This window comes from Cynocephalus volans, chromosome 10 (genome assembly GCF_027409185.1).
Source record: "Cynocephalus volans isolate mCynVol1 chromosome 10, mCynVol1.pri, whole genome shotgun sequence".
NCBI lineage: Eukaryota > Metazoa > Chordata > Mammalia > Dermoptera > Cynocephalidae > Cynocephalus > Cynocephalus volans.
The window spans coordinates 9,796,941-9,809,333 of NC_084469.1; the positions used below are offsets into that span (position 1 = coordinate 9,796,941).

General features: G+C 45.2%; 1 protein-coding gene across 1 annotated transcript in view; it reads right to left on the reverse strand.

Moving 5' to 3' along the window:
- CA10 (carbonic anhydrase 10) overlaps window positions 1-12,393 on the reverse strand; it is a 488,423-nt gene that overhangs the window by 15,021 nt on the left and 461,009 nt on the right. The window contains exons 5-6 of the mRNA XM_063113016.1: window positions 6,049-6,144; window positions 1,958-2,030 (exon numbers count right to left, since the gene is read on the reverse strand). Of these exons, the coding sequence (XP_062969086.1) occupies window positions 1,958-2,030; window positions 6,049-6,144 (169 nt within the window). The remainder of the gene's footprint in view (window positions 1-1,957; window positions 2,031-6,048; window positions 6,145-12,393) is intronic.

Here is a 12,393-nt window from a genome sequence, read left to right on the forward strand (position 1 = left end):
TGTAAATATTTGTGGAACGAGTGAATGAACACATGCATAAAGGTCTTGGGTTTTAACATTGCTAGCCACTTCAGCTATCGCTCACATGTGTTCTTCTCAGTTCCCATGGACCCCGTGGAGGTGGTAGTCAACAGGGACACCTTACCTGAAACAGATGAAGTTTTCCTTGGCCACAAAACAGTCACCCATCATTGGTCCTAACAAGATCTGACACACTGGTTCTCCAGTCCCCCATTTGCACCAAAATCAATACCTGTTCCTGAGTAAGGCCACATTCCCATAGCACAGACCTGCGTGGATGTTTTCATCTTCAGCAGCAGCCATGTCACTTAATATTAATCAGACCAGTGCCGGGGGTGGGCTGGGGAGGAAAGTCTCACTAATGATTGAATCTGCAACTGGCAATCTGTCGGATTGTGTGTTGTGGCTTAATGTGTGATTTCATGGCTTTTCATGGTCTCTGAACTGCAAATTCAAGATTATTTGAAAACATTTTACTTAATTTTCATGCATTTTTAATCAAAAAAGTTAAAAGAATAATAATCTTTTATGGGCAGTTATAAATGTGCTATTTACACACAAGACAGCAATATCTCCCTTCTCTGAGCAATCTAAGTGTGTGCTTAGAGAGGACTCCATCAGAATGCTGATGAGGAGGGGCAGAATGTGTTTGGAGATATTTAATCCATTCTTCAAGGCAATGTCTATCTAAGTGGAGTCTGATTCTCCAGGTCATTCATCACCTCCACGAGCCCCCTAACCTCTTCATATGCAGTGACTTGGCAGTGACTGCCTGTGGGTAGGTCTGGTGTCCGGGTCATCTTTACATTCCTGCAGCCTCCCTTGGTGCCTGTCATGGGTGGGGCAGGTGTGCATGAAATGTTTGTTTGCTGAATGAATGAGGAAATGAAGGAGGGAAGCATTTTCCATCCTCTCTCTCCAGCAGTCCAAGGTGAGACCTGCCAATACTCTCTGTCTCTTGCACATCCCTATTGGAGGTAGAAATGGCAGACGCAGCTGAGCTCTTAGCTCAGTGAAGGACTTTTATAGGAAGTGTTTGTTTTTTACTTTTGTGAATTGCTTGAATCAGAATCCTAGACCTAGAATAACTTTAGAAACCTGAAGTTCAACTTTTTCACCTTACAGATGAGGAAACAGAGTCAAAGGGAGGAAGCTCCTTGATGAATAATAAAGTCAAGACTTGTATCCCAGTTTCCTGCTCACTCTTATTTAGGAAAAAATAAAATGTATATATATTTTCCTGTACTAATTTCTTTCATCTCTTGGTGTGTGCTATCTCACATGATTTTTCCCAAATCCTGCAACTCCTGGGATTGCTGTGGATAATCCTCTTTTCTCTTCCTCCTTCAACTTTGCACTGTTCACTCTTTTCTGCTTAAGGAGTCTAGGATGATACAGTGAAACACTCTGGAAACCCAAGGAAACTTGACAGGGTCCTCTAGATCTGTGGGCCACACATGCAGATGAAAAAAGATGCCACCATGCCTCTGCCTGGAAGGGAGACCTAGCCAACAGAGAGGGAGACCTGGTCCAACTGAGAGCCTCTGTTAAGTGTCACGGTTGGATCTGAAGCACCTTGTGGGTGCATTTTCAATCATATAATTGGCAAATCTCCAACTGTGGACAGCTGACGTGGTGGAGTTTGTCAGCCAGTGGAGTCCCCCAGCTCATTACCAATCTGTGGGATAACGATGACCAACATTATCATAATCATTACTGCCTTAGACAGGCATGGATGACAAAGACACCCTGGGGACTTCTGTTTGAAATGAGCTGCTTCTTAGGCAGCCCTGACTCTCCAGAGAGGCTTTCTATAGAATTACAGCATCATGAAGCTGAAAGGGGCCTGTGGAGATCATCAGTTCTGGCTTCCTGCCTTCAGACAGGAGTAACCTTTATAGAACAGTTGCTGTAGACGAAATTGAACCAAACTTACTTTTGTATGTTATTCTTGTGATAGTATCTCTGTTGAGCATTCGATTAAGAAATGGGTTTGATGAATCAGAAACCTAGGGGAGAAAAGGAGATATTAATGACTGGGCAGCTCTCTTCTAGGATAAACATTGCCTCCATGCATGCACTTGCTTGTGTGTATTGACTGAGTGCCTACCATGTGCTGGACACTGTGGTGGCTGGAAATTAAAGATCAAAGACCCAGACCCTACTCTCAAGGAAACCCCAGTCTAGAAAACGAAGGCAGGCAAGTAAACAAATGGTTCTAATATACAGGTGTGATGATGTCAGAGGAAGACTACTCACCACCCATGGAATCTGGCCACCTAAGGCATGGAAGGATGGGTGGAAGTTAACAAAATGTTTTGATGGCAGAATGTGGAAAAGGAGGAAAGGCAAAAACAAAATAAAACAGAAAAACACCCCAATCCTGCAAGCATTCCATAGAGAGGATCTGTACATATGCAGACATTGGGGAGTGAGAACATGTCAGGCTTTGGGCATCACATTAGGACATTTAAACCTTATTCTATAGGAATGAGGAGCCATCAAAGGGCTTAAGCAGGGGGTAGGGAGTGACATGTTAGGAAGTGGGTATTTTTCTAAGAGTGAGAGAGAAAGAATATCCAGAATAGAGGCATCATCCATCCACCCATCCACCCACCCTCCCACCCACCCACCCATCCATCCATCCATCCATCCACCCATCCACCCATCCACCCATCTACCCATCCATCCATCCCTCCCTCCCTCCCTCCCTCCCTCCCTCCCTCCCTCCCTCCATCCATCCATCCATCCAATAAATATTTACTGAGTGCATATTATGGGCCAAACATAGTACTAGATGATCAGTTCCCATTTTATGCCTATGCCCTTACATCTCTAAATTCCTCTCTTGGGAAAAAAAGCCAAGCTTCAAGGGGCACAAACCAGGGAACCACTGTGTATGAGATTGTGACTTGGCCCCACACACCTGTGCACACGGTTTTCTTACAACCCTTCTTACTCTGCCTTTTCTGAGGTGCCATTGTTCCTCCTAGTCATTTCTCTCCTACCTTGCTCAGCTCTCTGCTCTGCAATTTATGCCTCGGCTGCTAATCGGATGTTGTGACACATCAGCACTTTAAATCTGATTTATTCTGAGGGTTGGAAAAATTGCGGCAGATGATTATTATTATTAGATAAGCAACAGGTAATTTTAGTTTGGAGAAAGCACAGTCTGTTTATTTTCCCTCCATCTGTCTCTCTTCTGGCACAGTTTCTTGGGTGTGTTGCGGTGAGACGCACGCCAAGGGGAGCTTGGTAAGCAACGGTGCTCAATACAGGTAAAAGCCCACCTCCCAGTGGAGAAAAGACCCAAATCAAACACGGTTGCTGCCTGGAAACTTTAGTGCCAGATTCAACTTCTACTCTGACATCCTCTGCAGCCATTTACCAGATAGCTTGAAGCCTCCTGTTTGTGCTGACACACCCCTGGGAGAAGCAGGGCCAAGTGTACACTGTTGTGTCAGGTAAGGAACCTGCCATGTACCTTAACCACTGGAGACCTTGGGATCCTGGTACCTGGTGAGTCTGGGCAGCAGTGATGTTGGGACCAGACCCTTTTGAGCTGATTGAAAATAATTGAAAGATTTCCAAAGGCCACACAGATGATTTGTGGGCTCTAGTGTGTTGGCTGTGTGGGTGAGAGGATAAAATATGTACTTGGTATAAAAGAGCTTAAGTGGGAAGTTAATGGTGTGTGATTGAGCAGCAATTACAGCCAAATCTCAGTCCCCCGTGGTCATAGGAAGGATGGGGGATCAGCGGAGGACAGAGACAAATAAAAACCCACAGATAAAAAAATCTCTCCTTTTAGCTGGTAACTCCAGATTTTCGATGGCTCAGCTTTGGGCCAGGGTGGCTTCTCTGGGGCTAATCTACCTAGATGTGGGGCTTCTCATCTGTCGCTGCCTACCCTGCAGAGCTAAGAAGGGGAGGCAGAGAGAGCAGGAGGGAGGACGACTACAAGAGGCTGTGCAACCGGAGAGACCGAGGGCTCTGTTCATCTCCTTACTGTGTACCAGTGCCTAGCAAAGGGCTGGCTATATCCTAAGCTCAACCAGTGTTTTCAGATGAGTGAATGACAAGTCAGAGCTTGCATAACTCACTATGGACTTGATTGTTTGGGAGCTGATGGTGTGGAACAAAGATTATGTAGAAATGCTGTGGCTTATTTTGAGATGTAGCCAGAAAGCTTCAGGTTTGCTCAGGGAAAGAATGTGAGCATCCCTAGGGACCAAACTGGACTGAGGGGATGCAGGAGCGGGTCACCACCCCGTCATTGACCTCAGGGCCTGGGGCATAAATTCCTCCCAACACTCCGCAGGGAAGCAGCCTGAACCTGCAAGCTCTGACTGTTCGATGGGATCTCGATGAAACACACCAGGAGTTTGCCGTTGCAGAGGCTGCCTTCCCTGCGTGCCCATCACTCTGTCAGCTGTAGTGTGCCTGTGCTTCCAGGATGACAGTCACCGACTCAGGAGCTTTGAGCAGAGGGAGGCAAAGTCTGGGGCCGAGACTGAGATGCCCTGCACGGGACAGGAATTGTTGGGGCAGGCAGGTTGGCCAGTGGGAGTTACTCATGGAAGGGTTGGCATTGGGAACAATGCAAGGGGAGGTGTGCTCTTGGATATACATGACAATATTGTCACATATCAGCAGGCTTCACAACAATGAGTGTCGCCTGGGTAGAATGCACCAGTTAGTTATTGATGATATGATTAGTGCTGGACTAGGGATACGGGAATATGCCCTGTGCTTGTGGGTAGCATGGGGATGCATGGGGGGATGTTTTAAAATGTCATTTTCTCTCTTCTTGCCCTCAGTTTCTCTCTCTGATCTCTGTTGGGGAGGCACAGGGTGGGGATAAGTTCAAGTCATGAAAACTAAAGTCAGGCAAGACCTGAATTCTTTTCCTGGCTAGGCTATTACGAGCTACACAAACTTGGGTGGGATGGCAAAAATTCTCTGAACTGGTCTTTTTCATCTGTAATATGACACTAATGCCCAACATGTAGGTTTATTATTAGGCGAAATGATAAAATAGATGTAAAATACATATCACAGTGCCTTGCATTCAGGAATCTACTGTTTGTTATTCAAGAGTTTGTGACAATGTCAAGAGATAACAGAACAGGGATCCTCGTCATTAGATTCCAAGTGTTGGATGGGACACGTTACCCAATGATCTGGCCAAAACTTCTCCAGGGGCTAGGTCAGTGACTGCAGACTTTTGGAGCTGCTGCACATTTCTTCTTATTATTTTTTTTAATCTTTTTTTTTTCCCTGATAGGAAAGGCAATTTTTTTCTTTTTCTTTCTTTTATTTTTTATTAAAGTTTTGTATAACTGCTTTACTCTACATTTGCCAAAATGTTGAAGGTACTTATTTTATTAAACAAATTAGGATATGCTTGGTTGGAGATTTTATGTTGTTGTTGACTGCTGGGGAGAGGTGGAGCCTCCCTAGAATGTCAGGAGGTCAGCGTGGGTGGCCTCTGCCTTGTTTTACTGGGAGTGCATATGAGGGAGCGTGAGACTGAGGGAGGGAGATGGTGATCGGAGCAGTTGCAGGGGTGCTGGAAGGAGTTGCTTAGTGCAGCGCCTGGAGCAGGGCTCATCTGCTTTCCCTTGTTTTTCCAAGGGGCAGCTGACTGATGGACAGGTCTTTATGCTGTGGGGTGTCAGTGGGCCACCTCTCCTCTTCTGCTACTCTGTCCTTCTGATTCCACTGCATTAGGTGGGACCTGATGCCTGTCCCTGGATCCAGTGCTCTTTTCCTCTCGAGGACAGAAGCTGCCTGAATCCTCAGGCCCTGAGGCTCTGAAATGCAGCCCATCATTTCTACAGGGGACTTCATTTTTCATAAAACTCATGGATATAAAAGTCACAACCCTGCCCCTTTTCTTAGGCATGGACATCAATGGACATCACCCTTTTTAAAATTTCCAGCTTCAACAGAGACTAGAAACTAATATTCTGAGTGGGGTGAGAAGGGCGACAAGAAAAGAATAAAGAAATGCAGGAGACTTACTTTTATAAATATAGAAACTACCACCAATCCATTTGGACTCTTTGCAGCTTCTGTGACATTTGTATATAACTCATGGTTATAGTGGATGAGCTGCACCTGGCAGGAGGGAAAAACAAGCATAAGAACAGCAATCCAGCATTAAAAAGCGTGACGCACAGCATATGCCCACACATGAGGGAGAACTGCAAAGTATATTGAAGAACAATTGGAAAGACAATCTCTTAATTGAAGGGATGTGTGCACACACACACACACACACACACGAAAATACCCACACGTGTTTGCAAATGTTTTCTGGTAACAAGCGTGCTTTTAATAAGCTCAGTACCCATCTGGCTCTGGCTCAGTCCCAGGACATTTCCCCGAAAGTGTGTGTAAAGTGAATTTCCTTATGAGGAACGGAACTGCCCTGCAGGGGTGGATGTGCTCTCCAGGCTGCACGACAGCTGCCACTGGTAGCGAGTAAATCTTCCTTGAGGCCTTCAGGCAAGCGGGGAGCTGGTAGGTCCTCAGTGAGCCCACTGACTCAGAGGAGACTGGGCAGCCATTGAGATGCAGAAGTTCTGATGGGGAGAGAGCCGAGGGCTCAGGCTCTCGCTGCGCCAGCCAGCCTGGGTCACCCGGTTGTATAAGAGTTCACTTCGTCCTCTTTGAATGTCGAGCCCTTGTGTAACAGGCAACATAGAGGGACATCAGAGTCCTGAACTCGGGCTCCAGTGAATTGGGTTTTCCCTCTGTCACTTAATTGTTTCAAAACCCTTTTTTGTTTTTATTGTGAAACATAGCACAGATATATGTTCAAACTAATGCTCCCATAATGTTTAGCCACATGATCAAGTTTTTCCACATCACTGAGAGAGAATCAGTTGTTTCCTCTGAAAATGGGTATGATTAACTCTTGTTGAAATTTACTTCAGAGCTATGGTTTTAAAGCAGATTTTCTTAACAATATGGAAGTATAATTTTGGTAACAAATTAAAAGATACAGAAGTAAAAACAATGATAGTTAACTCACTTTACCTCTGTCTAATCCCAGCCCAAGTGATATGACCATTAACAATTTACTGTATCCTTCCAGACATTTTTTTGTGCTTATAAATCACATACACACATACACGGTTTAAAAAACACAATAGAAATGAAATCATTTACTATTACGATCTTGAACTTGATTTTTTAAAATACAAGAATAGTTTGTGACTTCTTAAGTCAATGTGTATAGATCTACCTAAGTTTTCCTACTACCTTGTGGCATGAACACCCCATAACATACTCAACCATCCTCTCATAGGCTTTCAGGTTGTTTCCATTTTTTTGTGTCTCTTATAAACAATGTCACAGCAAGCAAGCACATCATGTATCTTTCTGTAATGGTGTTAGTGTTTTTTCACAGGCTGATTTGAGAGTCTAATAAAGGTAGTGCACGTAGAAGTGGTTTGTGACTGTGAAAGTGTAAGAGAGTATTCATTATTGCCAATATCCTGCATTGCATTCAAAAAGGAAGTCAAGTTTTAGAAACCGAGAAAGTCAGTGATCAAAATAAGGAGCTCTTCCATTAACTTTTAAAAAACCATCTCTAACACAGTGGTTTACAGCCTTTACTGTGCATCGAGATCACCTCGGTGATTTTAAAGCACAGCTATGCCTGCCCACCCTCCCCTCCAATTCTGATATAATTGATTTGGGGTGGGAACTGGGACTGGTATTTGTTAAATGCTTTCCAGCTAGAGGGCAGCTGGAGTTGAGAACCAATAGAAACTAATCAATAGAATCAATATCCTGTCAATGTCCACTGAGATGAATGGTACTTTGAATCTGCAAATATCCTGAACATCCCGAGTCAGTGGAACTTCTCACAGAGGGAGCACGCGTTATTGCTGCTCTTGAAATGTCCCATTTGCTTGTTGCTTTTTCACTGTGAGTGTTGCCAGTAGAGGCAGATGGTTGTACAGCAGCTACTTTGCTGTCAGAAGGGCAGCCACAGGCAGGGGCTGAAGAATGCTCCGCCTGTGCAGGGCTCCATCAGGCCTGTGCTCGTCAGTCCCCTCTCTCTCGTCCCCCCATGCAACCAGGACTTTTTGCAGGTGGAGAAGTGTGGCCAGGTGGAAGAACCAGGGGCTGTGGGGTTCTCACACACTCAACACACCTTCTTTCCAGTGCTGAGTAGGCTTCTTAATGAGAACAAAACACATCCTGCCATCTGCTAAGATCTTCCCGCTGGCTCCAGGTGACCTACAAAACCACCTGGGGATGTGCCAGTGCTTCAAGACAGACCCCCCAAATTGCAGCATGTTCTGAACACTAGAGCAGGGACGTAAAGGCAATCCAGTGGAGAGCACCTTCTCTACAACTTGCAAGACAGAAAAAGGCAGGAGGATGTTTCCTGGGTCACGGGTGGCCCTATAAGGTGGGATTCTGTAAGGGGCTGGGGCTGTGAGAAGAGGGATGGTGAGTACAGGGCTGAGGCTATGCTCTGCTTTAAGTTAATACCTTTAGAATTTTGACCTGAAGTCTTGCCTCCTCTTTGTTCCCAGATGAGTTGGCTAGGATTCTGATACTATGAGCTTTGGTTTCCTTTAGGAGTTGACTGATGGAATGCCTGCTGGGTTAGGTTGAACCTATGAAATTGACCTTTAGATCTATGACAATGATGATTTTATAGGCTATTCTGAATACAGCATTTTCTGTCTGCTTCCCATCCCCAATCAGATGTTGATAAGATGACATAGTGCTTTGCTGCTCAATGTGTGGTCTAGGGACAAGCAGCAGCCACAGCATTGGTGTCTGACCCTGGGCCTCCTGAATCAAGATGTTCCTTTTTACCACATTCCCAGGGATTCGAACACACATGAAAGTTGAGAAGCACTGGTTTACCAGATACCGTGGGCTGGTTAGCAGAGCCCTATTTTGTCTGGCTGTTGCCCTCCTCTCCATTTTAGTTTTGCTCGGTTAAGGGGTATGTGCATCGTGTGTGCTGGAAGATAGGTTGAGTCCAGATCATAGGAGGCCTGGAATATCAGCTGAGAAAAGGCTTTGAGCAGAGGAATGAGATAATCAGCAAGGACTGTGAGAGGACAGATTGGAGCAAAGAGAAACTGGAGGCGGACCAGGTGTAATATCAGGTGTTGGCCATTGAGGTAGAGATGCTCTCCATAGGACTTTACAGTTTGTAGAATGTGTATGTGTGTGTGGTGAGGAGGCACCAAGAGATTTCCCAGGCCATAGAACAGTCAAAAGCACCAGAAGAGGCCAGGAGACAGCTGGGCAGTGGCTGGGCTTTTTGTTTTCATCTGTCAGAACACAGTTTAGGCATCAAAGAGACAAGGGAAAGGTAACCTGGGGCCTGCACCAGTTCATGCACCAGCAGTAGTGTGTTCCTTCCACCTACCCCCAGGTCTCTGTCAGTGGCTCTTACAGTCCCTGCAGCTGTTGTCTTTGTTCCTCCCAGCCAGGCACAGTGGTGCCAACCCAGTATGCACTAACCTCTTACAACGCGCCCAGGTGTGGATGGGTCTGGGGAAAAGGGTTCTCTGCTTGTTCTGCCATGAAACTGGGCTTGGGGAGCAGCAATGTGAAATCACATCCTCCTAGAGAGGGAGTATCAGATTGGCAGGTAGGTTCTGAAAGTGATGCCTGTGGATTACTTCTCACTATTTATAGGTAACACTTTTAAATCCAGACCTTACAAAGTCAGAACTTTGAATAACTTGGATGGGCTCTAAGCTGTAGTTTAACTGAGCCCAAACTGTGGGGCTTCCTAGAGGTAATCAGAGTGTCTAACACGAACAAGGAATCAATAAGTGATTGCAGCCTTCTAAGCAGGTGTGCGAGGCAATCAAGACTACAGGCACAATGTTGAAACTGCTTACAGGAGCAAACTCTTCAGGGGCTGATGATGGCATGTTAATTAAACACCCAGTTCAGCTATTTATTAAAGAGATGCGTCAAGGGCTTCTGCTAGCCTAGTTGAAATTACCATGTGAAAGAGCTAAACCTGGATTACTGGAAATTTTTCATAATCTTGATCTTTTATTAGTTTTTAATGGGTGTCCTCCTAGAATAGATTTCTGGTCATGCAAGACTGAGAAACGGCAGTTTTAGAAGAAGAAATAAGATATTATTGGTCTTTTCCTGAAACTCAGATATGGCAGGTGCCACGATCAGGAATGTGCCAAGATCTGGCGCATTCTTTGTATCTAAGTCCTCCATAACCTGATGTGACTTGTCCTTGAGTAGCACAAGCTTGAATTTTCTGTTCTCCTCCCAGAAATGCTGCCTCACCTCAGTCCTTTATATTGGCCTGGAATTCATTCATTCAAAAAATCTCTGAGAAGTAGGCATTTCTCTAAGGAAGATATACAAATGGCCAACAGACATATGAGAAAATGCTCAACATCACTCAGCATCCGGGAAATGCAAATCAAAACCACACTGAGATACCATCTAACCCCAGTTAGGATGGCTAAAATCCAAAAGACACTGAACGATAAATGCTGGCGAGGCTGCGGAGAAAAGGGAACTCTCATACATTGTTGGTGGGACTGCAAAATGGTGCAGCCTCTATGGAAAATGGTATGGAGGTTCCTCACACAATTGCAGATAGACCTACCATACGACCCAGCTATCCCACTGCTGGGAATACACCCAGAGGAATGGAAATCATCGCGAAGGTATACCTGTTCCCCAATGTTCATCGCAGCACTCTTTACAATAGCCAAGAGTTGGAACCAGCCCAAATGTCCATCATCAGATGAGTGGATACGGAAAATGTGGTACATCTACACAATGGAATACTACTCAGTTATAAAAACGAATGAAATACTGCCATTTGCAACAACATGGATGGACCTTGAGAGAATTATATTAAGTGAAACAAGTCAGGCACAGAAAGAGAAATACCACATGTTCTCACTTATTGGTGGGAGCTAAAAATTAATATATAATTCACACACACACACACACACACACACACACACACACACACATACACACAAAACCGGGGGGGGGAGAAGATATAACAACCACAATTACTTGAAGTTGATACGACAAGCAAACAGAAAGGACATTGTTGGGGGGGAGGGGGAGAGGGAGGAGGGAGGGAGGTTTTGGTGAGGGGCAACAATAATCAGCCACAATGTATATCAACAAAATAAAATTAAAAGAAAAATAAATAAAATAAAAAAATAATAAAATAAAAAAAAATTAAAAAAAAAAATCTCTGAGAGTCAATTATTTGCTGAGGCCAGTTAGAATAAGACTGATAAAGTCCTTGCCTTCACAGAGATAGTTTTAGACAGTGGCAAGTGCTTTGAAGGAAACAAAAACAAGATTTTGGCTTACAAAGTGAAATTCAGTAGTGGACAGAACGGGAGGGGTGTGGAAGTGGGAGCGATATTAGGCAGAGTAGTTGGTGAGGGCCTTTCTGGAGAGGTGACATTGGAGCTGAGTCCCGGTGGTGGGGAGGAGTCCCGCATGGGAAGATCATTGGGAGCCACATCGCTCACAGAGAGCACGACCAAGCAGAGTCTGGGGTAGGGAGAAGCTGCTGAGAATGGTGGAGGAGTCAAGGTGGGACCAGCTCATGCAGGGCTTTGCAGACCAGGGTGAGGAGCTTCGATTTCATTCCAAGTGCAACAGGAAGTTACTGGTATAAAAAAAGAAACCCATTGAGCTGATGTGCATTTTTGAAAGATCCTTCTGGCAGCTGAGGAGGGCAAAGTGGAGACACAGGAGGCATTGCCTACCCTTCTTTACCTCACAGCTCAGCTCTGGCCTCGTCTTCCCCAGGACCCCTTCCACGAACCACTGACAATTTGCATCAAGCTCCTCTCTGATCCCATGGCACTCTCATCAAGGAGGCAAGTGTGCGATGGTTAATTTTATGTGTCAACTTGGCTGGACTAAAGGGTGCCCAGATAGCTGGTAAAACATTATTTCTGGGTGTGTCTGTGAGGTAGTTTCTGCAAGAGATTAGCATTTGAATCCGCAGACTGAGTAAAGAAGATCCACCCTCACCACTGTGGGCATCTAATCTGCTGGGGGCCTGAAGAGAATGAAAAAATGGAGGGAGGGTGAATTTACTCTCTCTTCTTGGGCTGGGATATCCATTTTTTTCCTGCCCTAGGACAGTTCTTGAGCCTTCAGACTTTGAATCCAGGATTTAACACCAGCAAATCCCTGCCCCCTGATCCCATGATTCTCTGGCCTTTGGTCTTGGACTGGGAATGACATCATTTGCTCCTGGTTCTCCAGTCTGCAGACAGCATATCATGGGATTTCTTGGTCTTCTTAGTTGTGTGACCCAAGACAACTGGTACAGCCACATGGGTGCTGAATATCACTGTC